Source organism: Haemorhous mexicanus, chromosome 8 (assembly GCF_027477595.1).
Source record: "Haemorhous mexicanus isolate bHaeMex1 chromosome 8, bHaeMex1.pri, whole genome shotgun sequence".
Taxonomy (NCBI): domain Eukaryota; kingdom Metazoa; phylum Chordata; class Aves; order Passeriformes; family Fringillidae; genus Haemorhous; species Haemorhous mexicanus.
In genome coordinates, this window is record NC_082348.1 from 22,608,366 (window position 1) to 22,626,676 (window position 18,311).

At 37.2% G+C, this 18,311-nt stretch overlaps 1 protein-coding gene across 2 annotated transcripts in view; it reads left to right on the forward strand.

The window, feature by feature from the left end:
* OSBPL6 (oxysterol binding protein like 6) overlaps nucleotides 1-11,382 on the forward strand; it is a 96,096-nt gene extending 84,714 nt beyond the window's left edge. For both annotated transcript variants that reach the window (XR_009487358.1, XM_059853188.1), the window contains one exon: nucleotides 788-11,382. Coding sequence is in view for 1 of the 2 variants with exons in the window: in XM_059853188.1 (XP_059709171.1) it covers nucleotides 788-896 (109 nt within the window). In the remaining variant the exon portion in view is untranslated. The remainder of the gene's footprint in view (nucleotides 1-787) is intronic.
* The last annotated feature ends 6,929 nt before the right edge of the window (nucleotides 11,383-18,311 follow it).

An 18,311-nucleotide genomic window follows, 5' to 3' on the forward strand; every position in this document is an offset into this window, starting at 1 on the left:
TTCATAATTGAATGATCATTTTCTCATAATTGGCCTCAGCTATATAAGCCTTCCTGCTGAAGTGGAATTAGAAGTATAATATTAGGATGTAAAATTTAATTAGGGGCATTTTAAATCATTGCCTAAACAAGTAATACAGTGTGACCTGAACAGCAACATCATATATATATATATATATCTACAAGATGAAGATAAATATATATGTATATGTATACACTTAAAATATATTCATTTTTGAACGAAAGGGGTTTTTGTTGGCTGTTTTCTAATTAAGTGTTCTTCTGAAACAAGGAATAGTCATGTCAAGTAGCCTCATGTCTAATATGGGGAATCAAAAGTGAAAAGACTGAATGTTCTTGATGGAGTTAGAGCATAATATAAGCAAAATGCAGAGAGAAAAAAAATTGGTTAAAGGCTTACATTCGGTAAGCTATATCTGTTGGATAATCCCCTTCACATAATCAGAATCTGTAGTGAACAAATGGGTTTTAGGTGGCTCTAAGACCTGCTCTCACAGGTCAAACAACAGATTTTCAGTCTCGGCTGTCTTCTCTGTCTTCTGCTTTTGATATAGGTAGAGGTTGATTTGTTTTTAAATTTCTGACTGTTCTTGTGTCCTTTAGAAATACAAAATTTGATTTAATATTGGGTTAGATCAGAAAAGGGTGGAATTTGATTTTATAATTATATTGCATAAGAGTATATCTTGTATTGCATAAGAGTAATATCTAAGGTAAAAACTTTTTTTGTCTATCTCTCTTTTTTTTTTTTTCTCCCCTTTCTACAGAAAAGTTATTGACGCTAATCAAAGGGAAGCCTGGGTTACCAATGAAACCTACTGGGAACTGCGAAAGGATCCTGGCTTTAGTAAAGTAGACATTCCTGTACTCTGGTAAACTGAGAATGTAGACCTAGTAAACATATCACTCTGAAGAAAAAAAATAACTATGCACAATATGTTTCTTATAGCTAAGCGTGGTTTGTGGGTCTACGGAAAAACCATATCACATGCATTTATATTCATCTTTATAATGGACTTTTGGAAGTGCATTAGACCAGGCCCCTGACCACTTCTGAATCTTTCTAATTTTGCAGCAGCCATCAAAACTCCAAAAAAAAAAAACAAAAAAAAGAAAAAAAGGAAACAGAAACCTTTTAAAGTTTCATACGCTGAAAATTCAGAAATAAAGAAGCAGATGAGATATCCAAAGTCACTCGGAAGAGGTGGTGAGCGCAAAACTGCAACCGGTGCTTTAAACAGACATTAAGAGTAATACAATTTAAATTAAAAAAAAAAAAAAAAAGGAAAAAGAGAAAAAAATTCCATTTTGTTTCAACTATTTTTGTTAAAAACTCTTGGGTCACAGCACTGTCATTTCTGGCTTCAGGTTAGTCCTTTGGTGTGATGTGCTTGGACTGGCCTTTGTCAAAAAGATGCTTTTCTGGAAGCTGTTCCCATTCATATGCCACTGTTCATGCCTTAACAAAATATGAAGATGTACATTAAGTAATTTTAAAATATCTATGCTTAGGCTTGTGTGAAGGGCAGATTTTTAAAGCTCTAGAATTTTATCACAATATAAATACTGGAAGACCTGCATTATTTGAAAGCAAAAGATAACCAAACATCTAACTGTATTTCAGAGGTATGAGACCTACTGTACATGCTTTAGCTTTGGGATGCTGACTGTATAATCAAACTGAAAAGAAACTGCCAGCTGGTTGAATTTCAATTTTGGTAAATGCATATGAGTTGCTAGTCAGAAAGTTCATATTCTAAATGACTGATGCTGAGATGCAGTCATCACATTTAGTACTGCCTGGACATAGATCTCTCGGTGAATTTCATTTTCCCCTAACTGTTTATACGATTAGAAATCCCTGAAGCTTTGCAACAGTGTTAAAAGCACAGAAAGATTTCATTTAAAGGTCTCTGGCTTCTCTCCAGAAGCTGGATAGTACTGTAAATGCAACTGCTTTCTGCCACACACACTGTTTATTTTTCCTGGCTCTGTTTTTTCCCCATCCACTTTTCTTGTCTAAAATTATGTTTGAGAGTATGGCAGAGGCTCCCATGTGTTATAGCTAACAACTTCTACTTGTGTTGCCAAAACAGCTTTTGTGCAAAATATACTTTACATTTTTTCGTAAAGTGTTTCTATATTTTTTGATTTAAAAAAGTCTCTTATGTGTTGCTAAGCCTCAGTTATTATAAGTGGGAGAAGACTTGGCACTTTCTAGTTGAAGATCTCTGACACATTAAACAATAGGAGGGCAGATCTTAATAAAAGAAAAAAACAGTAATTTATTAGATAAGAGCTACATTCCATATGGTATGATCTAGTCTTCCATTTGTGCATGTGTTACACATCCCACCACTGGTGATAGGTTGGATTTCATGCACAGACTCTGTATTCCTTTCTGCCCATACATGACATACAATTTTTTAAATTAAAGATTCCAGTCCTGAGACCAAAAATAAAATTACTAGATAGGTATGTGATCTGCCAGCAGAGCTGCTTGAGCAGTTGTCAGTTCATTACCACACATCCCCAGCTCTCAGCCTGCTTCTTCCTTTTTCTGAGTCAGGTCCCCATACAACTGAGATTACTTTGGTCATTTAGTATTAATTTAGACCTCCCTGTTGATGGTGTAGCAAAGTAACTGGCAGGGCAACTAGCTGCTAATCAGTTCCAATTTCTTCACACACTTCTGTTATCAGAACTATGAAAACCTACAGAAAATATTAACTAGACTTTTTATGAATTGAGAATGCACATGAATTTTTAATAAGAATTTGGTATAAAAATCCCTGTGTAGATAAATGGGATTTCTTCCAAAGAAAATGTTAAGTTATTCAAAGAATGTTATCTTTCTCTTTCCTAGTTGAACCTAGTCTGATTTATTCTTTAGTTCTGCAATTGTTATTATAAGAAAAAGAAAATATATCCAAGTTGGTTTTTTAAATAATATTTGGTTAAGGTTGTTCTGCTTGCTATAACAACATTATGCTAGGAATCAAATTGGCACATTGTGTGTAAAATAGCAATTAAGTATTCTGTGTAATTTTCTTTAAAGCCAACTCTATTAAAGATTTGCCCATCCTTTGCTCCAGTCCTTGTGTGCAGTTCACCGTGATATGAGGAAGTATTATTTGTGTATGACTGCGAGCCCACCTGAGGGACAGAACTGCATGTCCTCAAATCTTTAATTTAAATACAGACAGAAGGGAAGGTCTTTAGTTTTACAGCATTCTGGCAGTGCTCTGTGAATGCCATTATTTGCAATGTAAACTGAAACTTGGTGGACATTAAAAATGCTGTCACTGAATTGTTTTTTACAATTGTTCATTTGATGTTCATTGAAAGAAAAATAACGCTAACATTTCTAAATTCTAGAAAGTCAGTGAAATGCAAAATCTTTCTATTGAAGGCACTTTCTAAGCCAAGAGGATGTTAAGTTAGTTACTTAGTAAGTAGAAAAGACACAAAATGATGCAACACAAGGTATTTGCAGTCTATATCAGAAATTAAAAAGTTCAAGCAGATGTACCACGAAGCAGTTTCTCATAGTGCAGAATTCTTTGTATTCTGTGTAAAATCTGGTATAGCATTTTTCTCTAACATTGGCAGACATCATGGAGTATTTTGTGCTGTTTCTAACGTGGATAGGTATGAGGGCTTCTATCCAAATTATAGTTTTTAGTCAACCTGTGACGTTTCTCAGCGTTGAGTGAGAGGGCATGGTGATGCCCAATTCTGCACTGTGCTCCCCTGCCTGTGTAGTGCAGAGCTGAGTATCCCATGCTCTCCATGCTGCAAGGAGAGTGCACCACTGGCTGTTCTGCAGTCTGGCACTTGATGAAAATGCTGTCTGGTTTTTGGCAGGGCTGCTGCTCAGACATCTCTTCCTGACACGCGGGATTTTTCCACTCCAGGAGCAGACCTTTTCATTTCTATTGAACCTTGTGAAGTGTTTCCTGGCCCAGTCCTCAAGTTGAGCAGGGTCCTTCTAGTTGAAGCTTTGCATTCTGGCCTGCCATCTCATCCTCCTAATTTGATGTCATCATCTGTGCGCTAGTTATCACGTGTCACCGTGTCCTTGTCCAGGTCCCTGGTGAGATGTTGATTGACATGGCCCCAGAACTGACCCTGCAGGGCTGTCCTCACTGCTGGCTGCCAGCAGGGCAGAAACCATTGGGCACTGAGTGCCCTTCAAGCAGTTTTCAGCCCCGCTCACTCCATTCATCCAGGCAACATTTCCTTTTGAAAGGCATGAAAAACACTATCCAGCTCAGTAGATTTAATTGCTATATGCTTGGTAAGTGTTGAAAATTAGTGTAAATCATTGACACATAAAACTTTTAATGCAATTTAAGAAGTTCTTTCGCTTCAAAGACATATGCTTTTCTCCTTGTTTTCTCAAAACACTTATTTCTGTATAAAAAATACACAATACTGTAGTTTCACAATAATGAACTGTACTTTCTATTAACATTTTAAAAGTGAACCTTAATTTCTTCCTTGTTCTGGTACTTTGGATATGATAGGGTAATAGTAGCTATTTTCATCAGATGCGATGTCTTACAAAGATTTAAATAGCTTCATTCTTATTTTAGATTAGTATTACCAAGATGGCAGAGTTTTGGCATATTAGAAAATTTTATCTCACAGGAAAAGATTTTTTGAGTTGATTTTCATGAAGCATCACTGTGATTAAAAAGTCATCTAGGCACCCATTCTAATTTTAGACAGATGTAAGTTGCATGAAATAAACTTTTTTTGTATTTGGCTTTAAAAGTGCAATTTCCATTATAATAGTATTTTCATCATACAAATAATGTTACCCTTTTGAACTTCTGACTCTGAATAAGCCTGTATGGCACCTGTGGGTTTTATGTGAGTAGCACATGCCAGGCATATGTCAAGTACTGCAGTATGTAAACATGGCTCAGTGTTGAAAGATGTTATCCTTAATTCCCTACTGAGCACTGTCAGTGCTTTGTGGAAACAAACTACACAAACCTCAAGGCAAGCTAGGAGCCAGCTCTGGTCCTGCCCCCATGGGCACCTGTGAGCACCTTGCATCTGGGCCATGTCCTCTGTTCCCCATGGAGGGAATGGGATTTTCTCTCCTCTCACCAGTGGAGCCCAGCACAATTCCAGTCTTACAGTGGGCTGCTCCTCAAAAAACCAGAATTTTTAGAAATGACCTGGAGGGGAGGTGAGGTTCACTTGCAATTGCACAGTAACCAAGAGGGCTGAATACATCCGTTCTCTGTATTGCAAAACTTGCTCTCACTAGTAAAGGGAATGTTTGTGTGCTCTCCTTGTTTTACTGATTTCAGACATTTTCTGGTGCAACAGTAAACAATAGCTATTTTACACGTGATGGCAGCAGTTGTAATCTGAGGAATGAACATTTTTACATGCCATTAGTAATAATGGAGCTGCATAATTAAAGCAGAGGAGAGGTTTTCAGATTAAATCCATCTGAAAGTGTATTTGTATTCATATGCTAAAATGAATAGGAGTGGTTAAGCTAGAGAGTTTTGCCCACCTCCTATCTGGGGGAATAGGATTAATATTGACAAAAGGTATCAGAAACACTGGAAGGGCCTCACTGGTAACCTTGTGTTATACACAGACCCATGGGAAAGCTCAGGAAATTTGCTATGTCCCAGCCACTTACCTTGGCAGCTACTGGGGTTGAAAAACACTTCCTTGTTTTTTCTTTCTCTCAGTCTTTAAGTAACAGTCATCAAAACTGTGTAAAACTTAAATTTACACTTCAGTGCGTATATTGATATTTTCAAGGTATATTTAGTATAAAAATTAGTATAATTTTCTACTTCAGCATTCCTGGTTACTTTTATGGTAATTTGGATACCAGTCAGTATTTTTGTGAAGAAAGTGTGGGTTTTTTTTTCTTTTTCTTTTTTTTTTTTTTTTTAATGGAAGAATCCAGACAGTGTTAATAAAGGTATAATTATTCCTGGTGAGAGTATCTCCATAAGCTCCATTACAACAGTAACTGGCACCCAGGAGAATGCTGCAAATCTGAGTAAGATCGGAGAAATTGCACATTTACAGCAATTTATCTTATTTTTGTATTATATATTGTAAGGAATCTACTTACAAAAGCAAATACATTATTTACTCTTAAACTAGGGTATGTAAAACCTTTATTCATTTGCTTTAGTAGAAATGATATAATTCTTTTATGAAACTGGAAAGTATCTTTATAGAAGGATTTTAATACAGTTTCTTGCAAGTTTAAAAAGTAATATTGATGTACTTGTGTTTTATATACCAGCCTCCTATTTTGTCAAATTTTGTGGTACTATAAACTCACCATCTCTAATTTTTTAAATTTCTTTTTAACTTTCCTTGCAATCTTTGTCAAAACTCAGAAAAGAAAGGCAAGGGAGAGACAACAGTGCAGAATGGTGAAACTTGTCACAGAAGCTGTGTCAGTGTGAGATGTAACAAAGAGAAAGTTTTCTAACTTGTAGGAATTAAACTGTAGGCAGAGCTGCTGAATTCATTTTAGGCTGGTTATCTTAATACCATTTTTCTTTCCATTGCTCCATGGTAGCATGAAAAAAGGGAAGATTGGAGACATTTGCTCAGAATTAATGCTGAAGGTGAAGGGAAGTTTTTACTCCTTTCATAAATAAAAAATTACTGTGGCCAGCATTTGGCTGAAGATGTCTTGTTAACTCGGACAAGAAAGAGAGTTACATAGTCTGAATATATAATCAGCAGTGTGGAATATGTTCTTTCTGACCTGTGAATAATTCACTGAAGTATGGTAAAGCTACCTCTTGGTTCTCCTGGAGCAATGACTCAGATGTCTCCTGTGAAACACTAAAATGTATTTTCATATTGACTGCTACCTTTAGGGGTCTGCATTAGTGAAAGAGGGTATCTTATGCTAGTGTATGGCCCAGAACATTCGGCATGCAAAATGGGAAGAGGTGAGGAATTTCCTTCAGAAACTCAGATTTGGGTAAATTCTCTGAGAATCAAAATTATGTGCTCTGCAAGAGCAGAACACAATGGCAAATACTCAACCAGAACTGTTCTTCACTGATCTCCTTGCTTCTGGTGCCAGTCAGTGTAGCTACACATGCAACCTCTTGTTCTGAAATTGCATCTCTGTTTAGGGTTGTGCTTGTGTCCCAAGGGTTGCTTTGTCACGTCCACCAGGAATAATCAGTGGTTGAGTCAGAACTGCAAACTCAGATTTCTTGTCCCGTAGTCCTGTGCTGAACACTCTCTTTCTTTGTTAAAGTCACCTGAACAAGGAATGTTATAGTAATGTTGACATAGTGAATGCAAGGTTAATCCTCAGTATTTTCCTGGGAAAGCAAAATTCAGGATAGCTTCTTTAACTGTCTGGAAGAAATACAGATTATATCTTCTATTGTCCTTGTGTTTGCCTAATATTTTATAAAATATTTTGAGATTGGATCACAATAAATATATTACAATTACTTTATCCCCTGTCTTGAAGTTGACATTGAAAATTGTCATTCCAATTTGAGGTTAGAAAATAAGTCGATTTAGTTTTTAAAATAAGTGCTACTTGTATTCTTTAGTGGTTGAGATACAGTGTAACAAATTGAGATCACAATACATTTTCTTTTCTGCTGAGTCTCATAGAAGACCTGACTGAGCAGAAAAATAAATGCTGATGAGTGTATTTTGGTATGCAGGCAAAAATGCAAACTTCTACCTTAGTAAGCTTTATCTCTAATTAGGGAAGACACTGCTCTCGTTCCTTTTTAATAATTTCTAGACTACTTACTTTCAAACATTTCTTCCACACTAAGAATTAATCTGATGGAATTTGATTTTTACAAAGTAAACCATGTTTGAAATCCTGCAGAAGTTGGTGTTCGTGTCATGCTAAATGTCCACTTCTTAGGGTGGGCCACTAAAATTTCACTCTCAGGCCAAAAATATGTATCAGTTGGCTTTTCCAGTGGGATTCTTCTTTGTTTATGGATTTGTGTCTATGTTATTTACTGAAAAATGAGTAAGAAGTCAGGCTGCCAACACTTCATGTCTGAAATATTTTCTTCCCCAGAATTACATAGCAAACCACCTGTTCTGTATCTGTTACTGCTAGATTGTCTGAAGGGATTCTTTATTTAGCATATGAAAAGCCATCAGAAAATGAAACTACTGTAGTATCAAGAAAGATTATTATAATAGTTCTGTACCACTATGATAGTTCTGTTTGAATATTTTATTTGTTGCAGCCAGTAGCAAGATTCTTCTCTGGGTCTCTGTGTACTTTTATTCATATAATTAACTGGTGATTTATGGTTTCTCAGTATTTCAACAGCAAAGAATTCTGTATTTTCTCTCACATTTGCACAAAGCTATTATAAATTGGGAATAATGTCACACTTTTTTGCTGTGATTAGATCCCATGTGCACATGTATGAAATGTTGTGATGGTAGTATTTTTACCTTGCTCATATTCTGAGAATACCATTAGAAGGGTAAGGTTTAGATTAGTTATTATTTTTATGCTGCCTCCCTGAGCTTCTTTGCTTGTAACAACCTTTCAGGTGGTAGATTGCCCTGTGCAAATTCTTTAGCAAGCCAAAATTCAGAACCTAAAGAGCTGAAAGAGCATTCTTTGCTGATTGCCCGTATCTATGTGCTCATTCTGAAACAAAACCAAGCAAAACAAACCATACCTGTTGATTCCTTGTACACCTCTTTGGGTAGCTTACCTGTAAAAGGAGATCCTCAGAGTCTTTCTGCTGTGATAATGCTATTATGTCAGGTACAAAGGCAAGCAGAAACTTGCTTTGTGGTTTTTAAGATGAATTTAAAGGCAAAAGTTGCTTTTTAGAAGTATGCAGAGCCAGTGCTACTTTTGAGTAGTGGGAAGATAGTGTCTGTTTTAAAGGGAAATAACAGACTGTAGTGAGAAAGGGTCTGAGTTCTTATATGCACCAGATAAATTTTTTTCTGTTATTTGAAAGCAAGAGAAGAAATTTACTTAAGGGAAAGAAATGCAGTGAGAAGCATTTATATACCTGTTTACCCAAATGTAGCAGAATGCATTGTTCTTTGAGTACTTCAGTATCAAACCTCACATGCAGCACTCCCAGTTTTATACTCAAAAGTTTGCTGTGGACTTCCATAATGAGATGACAAAGAATAGGATACTGGAAAAAAAATCAGTACCATAATTTCTAAATAACTCTGAGTAATAGAAAATTAATTTGCAGATATTTGTAGTTAAAATTATATAAGCTACTTATAGCAATTTTTAAAGCATAAGTTTGGTCCTTTGTAGTACATTCACTAATTTAACATTAAAAAAATATTGTTAATTGTTCTTGCTTGATTTCCTGCAAATCTGCAAATGTATTCATCTGTTCTTGACTATTTACAAGTTTGGGATGTCTTCATGATTCTTTACATCTTACTAATTCTGATTCCAAATATGAGCTGATTATGGCTGGAAAGCAGTTTTATTGCTTATGATTAGTAAACATCAGGAGCTGAGGAGCAATACAAAAAGGATATAATTTGCATGTTCCAAATCTGTAGACTTTTATTTCACTGCAGGAGTTAATCAGCAATGCACATATGATTTTTTTCCTGCTCCATCTGCTTGGACTCTGACAGGCATCAATGTGTACTTAGCATTAACATTGCAAACAGTTCTCATTCACATCAGTTTAAAAGATGTAGATGCTTAAGTTCAAATAAAACCACTCTACAGTGACGTTCCTAAGAAAACAAGGTACTGACTTACCTGGTGTGCCCAGGTTTTGTAGCACTTGATTTCTAATTCCTACATGCTTAACCAGATGAGCACCCACGCAGAGGCTGAGCTGCTGTTGGTACTCTGTTCCCCTTGAACCCAGTGAGCTTCCAGGTGAGTGGATGATCCAGCTGCCCAAATCTATTTCAGCTGTAGGCCTAATGTGCAGTCAAGCCTAGGTATTCAACTAGTTGCCCTTAAGCTTAATTTTGAACATGTGCGCCGTGTTGTGGGAGATAAAATGTGTGAAATACAATTGGTTTGACTGCTTGCCACTCCGAGCAATATATTTGACTTTCCTTTGACTCTCTTGCATTTTGGAATCTTACTCTGGAGCTTGTAGTTTTTAAAAACAAGTTAACTTCATGTCTCTGCAAAGCTCGATTAGATATGACATTTGGAATAAAGAACAGTACATCAAAACAATAACAATTCATCATATTATGTCTCATTCTGGCAAGCTACATGGTAAGAATATTTGCAATCTCTGTTCCTGTTTCCCTAGGCGTCCCCCAGGATGGTGCCAGCCCAGAGCTGGGAGTTGTCAGTACTGTATGCCAGTCAAAAAAAGGAGTCTGATCTTTCTGATTAGTGGAGCAGGGGGTGGCAGCCAAAGAGCACACTCTTAATCTTAGCCCAGGAAAGGATGAATGTGAGAAAGTGCCTCTCTCCGTCTAGGCTTCAGCACATACATAGAGTTGCTTTCTTTTGGTATTTTGAGTTCTCTGGCTACTTCTGAGATTAAACCTAGCCAGAAAAGGGCAGTAATAAAACAGTTTTAAGTTTCCATGTAATGCAGCTGCAACACTTATTCTGTGTCTTTGCTGCACTCGTGAGTTGGTTTGGAACGTGCTGTTGTAGTGATCCAGAGAGCAGATGAGGCCTCACACTGACTACCTCTCATGCAATAAAACCCAGGCTCATTCAGTAGTTAATATTGATTACAGTTGAGCATCCTTTGGCCACATCATTCAGGGAGGTGGTAGTGGGGGGAAGAGTAAACAAGAAATAATAACAAAGACTTTATTCCAGTGATGTATGTGGTGAACACGATACCCAGAATACCAACTCCAACTGAAGGAGGTCCTACAGCTTCTGGTAGGAAATCAAAAGTGAATTTGGCTATGCTATAGTTTTTGTTGTGCTCTAAAATGTAACAAAAGATGTCATCTGTTTCCTTCAGGCTAGGTCAGATTTTCCAGGATATTGTGTCCAAAACATACACACAATTCTAATTTTTGAGGAAACGTGATGCTCTTTTTACCTGTTGCAATGTAATTGGATAATGCATGTACAAATGACTTGTGTAGCCTGCCAATGAATGTTGCTAATGCCTTACCAAAAAAAATAATAAAAAAAAAAAAGATAAAGCATATTTTTTGTATTTTTCTTTTCCTCAGAGGCAAATCCAAACAATGCTAGATTTGGGAAACTGTTTACTGAAAAGCATTTTCTAATAGATCTCTGAAGAAGTGCAATTGTATAATTACTATTGTTCAGTGCATACAGTACATTGTCTCCATCACTCTGTACACTGCTGCTATTAGTGCTTGTTCTAATAAATCTCAATGTACACTGTTTAAACTGCTGTCATCTGTGTTCTGATTTATTAATATAAGAAACACTTGAGGCAATGGTTCTTGAATAAATGACTTGTAACTAGTTAGATCAACTGACTATTAATAATAAAATTCTTCATATATATTTTACAGATTGATTTTGAAGAGGTGGGTGATAGTGGTAGCAAAAGCACATAAATGGTGGCTTTTCCTTTCTAACCTTTTTTTACTGCAGGAATATTTTCATAAAGTTTTCCCCATGTGATTCTCTTTGCAGTTTCTTTACATCTGTCAGGAATTACCAAATATAGTCTCGAAGAATGTAATTTTCTTTTTGGCAGCTCCTAGTTATATCTTCATATTGCAGCTGATAAGAGCCTTTTTCTTCTTTTTTTTCACTTCGGCTTTCTCTTTATGATTAAAGGGAGCTTGCAGTATGCTTCTCAAGTTTTGAGAGAGGGTGTAGAAAAAATTGTTCCTGATGTTCTCTAATAGAAAAAAATGGAAATGAAAGAAAAAAAAATAATTACTTGACACCCACCCTTTCTGGCCTCTTGGAAAAATAACAGTATGTGGGATTTTGAGGTTTTTCCATTATGTGTTCTTGTCGGCTGTTCAGCCTTTCAAATGAAAGCATAATGAAAAATAAGAATTTGGTTGGGAGGAGAAATTAAATTTTTTGTTATTTCTTGGCATTGTAAAAAGAGCAAGTGTTCAAACAGTCTGGAGTGCTGCCTGAGTGGAATCAACTGCAAAGGAAGGGAAGAGGCTTTTTTTCATGAATGGCAGCGCTTTCTGCCTTGTGTCAGAGCACACACATCTTGTCCAAACCTGTGCTCTGTGGGAAGGGGCACACTAGGAGCTTTTTCCCTGTTAAACCATTCCAGGAGGGAAACTCAGCTCTGCTTTCACCTTTGTCCAGCTGAGATTCGTCCTTTATCTCTGAATGCTTTGGATGACTGTGGCTCAGCAGAATTACTGTGCATGAGTGAAGTGTGAAAGGTTTTATGTCATTACTTAAATGGTAAAAAAATCAACTTAGCAAACCTTTGGGAAGAGAGCACCAGGGGCCTGAGAGGCAGCACAAGCAACCTGACACCTAATTTAGCATCAAAACTATTACTTTAGGTATGAAAGTAAATTACATGTTTGGATTTAATCTAAGCAGGAGACAGGTGATGCTTCTTCATAACCACAAACATGTAGGCTCTGTGGTGTGGTGAAGTGAGACAGTGTGGGAAGCTATTGACAGGATTTCATCCTGACTCAGCTAAAGGAGTTGCCCACAGAAAGCTGTTCCAAGTTCCACTGCTGGTACAAAAATCTGTTCTGATATGATGATACATTGCATTTTTGCACAGCAACATATCAAGCTGCGTGGTTCTTCAAGTCCTCATGATCTTACTAAACATTTAAGTTGGTCTAAGTGTTAAAAAAACACTGCTCTTCATATGGAAAATTATTTTTCAGATAAGTAATTATTACTAAGTCAGGTTAAAAGAAATGAAACAAAGATATCATTCAAACCCAGAGTACCAGGGGCTAGCTGAGAAGGTACTCTATTTTAATTGAGTAGTGAGTCTAATTTTACTCAAGGGCAGCAAATAAAATGTCTTCTATTTAGACTGTCATTTTTATTTCTGAGAGCTATGTCTAAGATATAACCTGGAGTAGATAAAGAGACAGGTTAGGTTGTATATCCCATATCTATATCCCAAGTGCCTATTAATAGTAGTACATAAAAAATTCAGAAAAAAAACATGTCTGCATGTTACAGACATGAATCTGTTGTGAAGATGCTTTTTGCCTGTGATGAGACTACATTAGATTATGTTTGTAGTTACAAGGATAAGTTCCAAAGCAAAACCAAATATATAGTTGCTTTTCTCCCTGACAAGTGTCTGACTACATTTCTTTTGGTAAAGAAAAGAAACTAATTACTAGCTCAAATTTCACAACCACCCTAGGCTTCTTGAGCAGGTTTTTTGACAAGTCAGTGGAGGAAAAAATTACAATTAAATATTCTCAAAAGGTTACTTGTTGGACTGTAGGTGGACTATAAATTCTGGTAAGGATGTTGGGTTATTTCTTTCAACTGATAAAATTTAAGGTGTTAACTTACTTAAAGAGGAACTTCAAAGACAATTATTTCTGAGGGCCTTGCATTACTTTTAGCAGTCAAAGAAATTCAAGAGCAGAAGAGCACATCCATTCTTCCGTTCTAGTTCAAGAGCTGACTTCACTTAAATGCTGATCAGGCCTAGAATAACAATATCAGGCTACTTTTCATGTTTGGTGAAAAAAAATTTATATGTCATCCATCTGTTACAATGTTTATTATCTGGAAACTGCTCAGGTCTATTACTTTCTACCTTACAGGTGTGGAAAAAAAATGAATTAGGAAACTAGATGAAGATATATTCTTGTCTTGAAAGCATGAAAAGGAACAGGCTGAATAAGCATTCAGAGGTGATTATGAAAGAGGACGCTGAATTCTTGCATGCCCTACAAACACTGATTTAATCTTGTCTGTTTATAAATACTCTGTATCCAAAGATCTATGAGTGCTTTGTAATAGTCATAATCAGCTCTTGCAGTATCCTTCCCTGAGAAGTGCCACATTAGCACAGCCACATGCAGTGAGTTTCACAGACAGAGGTTAATTGCCCAGTATCACAGAACAGCTAGTGTCAATGCCAAAAATAAAAGCAGTCCTGCTGCTCAGTTTAAAACATAAGGAGAAGCAGCAAGGAACAAGATGTCTTTGACTGAGGGAAATTTTATATAGATGTAACTGTACCAGCACCCATCAGACAGCTTAGCATGGACACGTGAGTTATAACAGCAGATAAATCCTTTGCTTTGTAACTTTTCTTCAGATGTAGTGGCCCAGCAGCATCTACAGTTCTATGTTCTCATACAGGTGGATGGGCAAGCCCACAAAGCTGTCCTCTCACACAGGCACACCTACTGACAGATGCTGGTTAAAAGAGATTTAGCCATTTGGGCAGCATCCTTCAAAGGAAAGGAAGCATTAAACAGTTTACTTTTGGTCACACTGGCTTGGTTTTTTTCCAGATTTGTCTTCACAAGCTAATAATGCTACATGATGAAAGTAGCTTTGTTGTATACAGTAATGTTTATGTAACAGTTGAAAGCTGGAAGATGAAGGGACAAAAGAAATCTTAAGGGTTAACTAACTGGATAAACTGAGCTGGTATTGAAACAATTAAACCCCAAATTTGCACCATGTTATGCTGGTCATTTGTTTAATATCTTCTTAATGAGCAAAAAGATGCTGTCAGTTGCCAGACTGAGAGCTGAAAGATGTGCCTGCTTCCCCCAGGTGCTAAGTGTAAATACAAGCATACTACCTCAGCATACCTGTCCCTGGAGGACTCCTCTGCATTCCTTTTTGTGAAGGCTTCACAGTTAACACATCCATCTCTCCATTGAAAACATTGCCTTTCATAGTGGGGCAATTACAAAGAAGAAAAAGCTGGGATATTTAATGCACTCTAAAGATGGACACAGGAAACCTAGATTAAGTAATCTGTATGTCCGTGAACAAAGGTCTGGAACTTCTGAAAGAAGTGTGGAAGAGCATATAAAACAATCACCAGATTTTGTATTACAGGTGCTCTGAAGTTGTTGTGTAAGTCATGGTATTAAACTGGCTGGTTTTGCTCATACATGAGAATTTCTAGATAAATGCCATCTCAAAACCAAAAACAAACAAAGAAACAAACCCCAAAAACCAAAAAACCCACAAAAAACCAAACCCAAAACCAACGAAAAAAAGAAGTCAAGTGCTGTTAAACCCACTCAGCTTGTTGGAAAAACCCAAAAAGTGTGTTTGTAATTAGAACCATATTTTGCCCCATAAAATGTTACGTTTGTTACCTCCTGAAATATAACAGTGTCTGTATCACTCAGATCCTGTGTTTCTAGGGAAATACTCGTGCCATATGCTGGAGAGTTACAGAACTTTGTGAGTAATTTTTTCTGTAGCATTTTCTTTTGCTGTTTTTTATGTGTTAAATTCTTGCACTTGTTCTTCTGCAGAGATCTGCAGGTAAAGGTAATACAGTTCAAATGCACATGAAGTGTACATGATACACTCCTGCTCAGTTGCCAGGAGATCTGGCAACTGATGACATCCTTTTGTACACTAAGAAGATATTAAACAAATTACCAGCATAATTTGGTGTAGATCGTGGGTTTAATCCTTTCAAGTGAAACATCAACTAAGTTTATCCAGTCAGTTAACACTTAAGATTTCTTTTCTCCCTTCAATTGACTGCTTAATCAGGCTAATCTTATGATATGGTTGACTGTGACAAGAAATAATTTAGAGTCAGATCAGTTCAAGTGGATTACAAATGGTTTAAGATTTCTGGATTGAAAATAATGAAATAATTCCACATTTGCATTTCCTTGGACAAATGTCTAGTTTGCACTACCTTAGATCACATTATAAATGCCTCTTTAGACACCTGTTGGACACAGGTGACCAACATTCCTGCAAGGGATAATGTAGGATAGCTATCTAATATTAAACCAAAAATCCTTATGGAATTATCTTTTAACTACACAAAACCTTCTGCATCTTCCAACACCATGCAGAGAGCAGGATTGTCCTCTAGGTTTTACTCTTAAAAAAAACCTTGATGTTTTTATAAATATGATGTGAGGAAAAAAATACAGTATTTAGGCATAAAATATTCTCAACTCCATATAGCTAGTACTTGCCATGTTACCACTTCATGGCTAACACCCCCTCTGAAAAAAACAGAACTCATCTTGTGTAGGAAATGACCTCTCCTGCTCTTCCCTTCAGGGGAAGGTAATCAGGCTAGAAAAGTCCCCTTGCTCTTCTGGGGAGGGCTGTGCAGAGGGAGCCTCGTCAGTGCCCTAGAGGGGCTCTGTGCTGAGGGGAATGGAACATTTCAGCCCAGATCCTCCCCAGGGAGCAAATGTGAGCAAGGATTTTCATCTGCACAGTTTGGGGAGCCAAGGCAAGATCTTTTTATTCCAGTGGTGACTCAGGCCTAACTTATGCACTTGGAAATTAAATTATTTTAGTTAATTCATTGCCCAAAATGAGAGCATGCCAGAACTGCAGAAATGCTGGAAATCCATTAAGTACACTGGTGTGCCAAGTACAAAAGTGTCTAGTGCTGGAGGAGCAGGGAAATGCCTTATGTTTCTTCACTTGGGTGTGCAAAATGAGTGAATGTTTTCAGATCATGGCAATGTTCCTGTACTCGGACTCCTGTTCTCTGATCTGTGGCATGAGGACAGCACAAACATCTGCTGAAGCATTTATGATGGATTATAGGGTGTTAGAGTAACAGGAATAGCACATAAACATATCAAATGAAAGTATTCATTATCAAAATTAGAGCTAGATCAGACTGAGTATGATCTATGACCACATACTGAGTAAGAAAAATACAAATGCATGTTGAATAAACAGTGCCAGCTGGTCTTAACAATTTGTAGAAAAACAGCATCCTGTCAAACTTATATATACAGGATTAATCTAAACCAAAGATCAACAGGCAATTTTCATTTTAAGGTTCCTTTAGACAGGTCTTCCTTTTGAAAGCTTTTCAGTTCTGTTAATGTGTTTTGATTGAGTAAATATGTACAGGCTTTTTCAGATAGTGTAGTATGAATTACAGCCAGAATTAATTGCAGCCTTTCCCATGCTTTCAATTCGAAGTCTATATACAACCTGACTTGATTTTTCAGCACCCTCTAGAGTGAGCAGAGCGATCCAGCAGCCTTTCCTTTCATCTTCAATAGCTGAAGTAATGCCGTCCTCTTTTTGCCATTTTGTTGGATTTTCTGATACTCTGAACCTTTAAAAATATTATGGAAGTATTGAAACATGATAAATTATTAAGTATTCATATTATAAAAAAAGTCCTTATGATACTTTCACATAAAAACCTTACTTCAGAAAAAAAGCCAATGGAACCAATTGTCACCTGGCAACCAGGGACAATATTGCTGCTGAAGTGTGACTTTACAAGCCTGTGGCTGATGCCTTCCCTACTGTAACTGCAAAGGGAGTCTCTGGAAGAAGACCTGCAAGGTTTAGCCAGTTCTGTGTTCATCAGTCTTGCTAGAAAATCAAGTAATTGTTTACATGAGGGTGGGTCAGCTCCTTCTGCCTCTCTCATGGATCCTCCACAGTGCTCTCTACTGTCTTTCTTCTCTTTACAATTTTCTGTCTTTTTGCCCTGGGGCTTTATATCTTGGATTCTTGAGTTGCTCCTCATTCCTCTATCAATATTTTCACTTTCTGCAATTTTACTTCTGTTATTTTGCATAATTTTCACAATTTAGTGATGTTTTCAGTAGTCTGAGCTAAATGCATGCAGCTCAAGCCTAGCCCTTGGGTCGCAGGCAGCTAAGTCCATAGGAGATTAAAAACAAATGATGAGAGCCCACTGGTATTTCCCCCTGCCCCCAGCCTGCTCTGACCTTACACTCCAGGCCAGCACAGTGCTCAGGCCCCAGCTGATCTCTCCCAGGCAGGTTATGCCAGTGCTGTGAAAGGCAACACCATCTCACAGAGCTGCCAGTGCTCAGCCAGCTGTAATTCCAGTGCCCTCCCAGAGCACGCCTGGGCTGCTTTCTTGGGGCTGCTAAAACATCAGAATTCAGTGCAGCAAGGACCCAACAAACAGCAGTGCACCAGTAGCTCCTCATGGGAAGCTGAGGATTATGGAAGGTAGTTTTCTGTTTCTGTGACAGTAAATTTTGTCTTTTGAAGAATGACAATGAACTGCCAAGAAAAGGGCACCATTTCCCTCTCAGTTTACACTGTTAATTCATTATTCATCATGCAGAATTAGAGAGCTTAACTGAAGGTCTCTGAGAGAAGTCTCAAGCAGTACACCACAGAAGTTCAGTAGCTAAGATGCTGTTGATTCTTTAAAA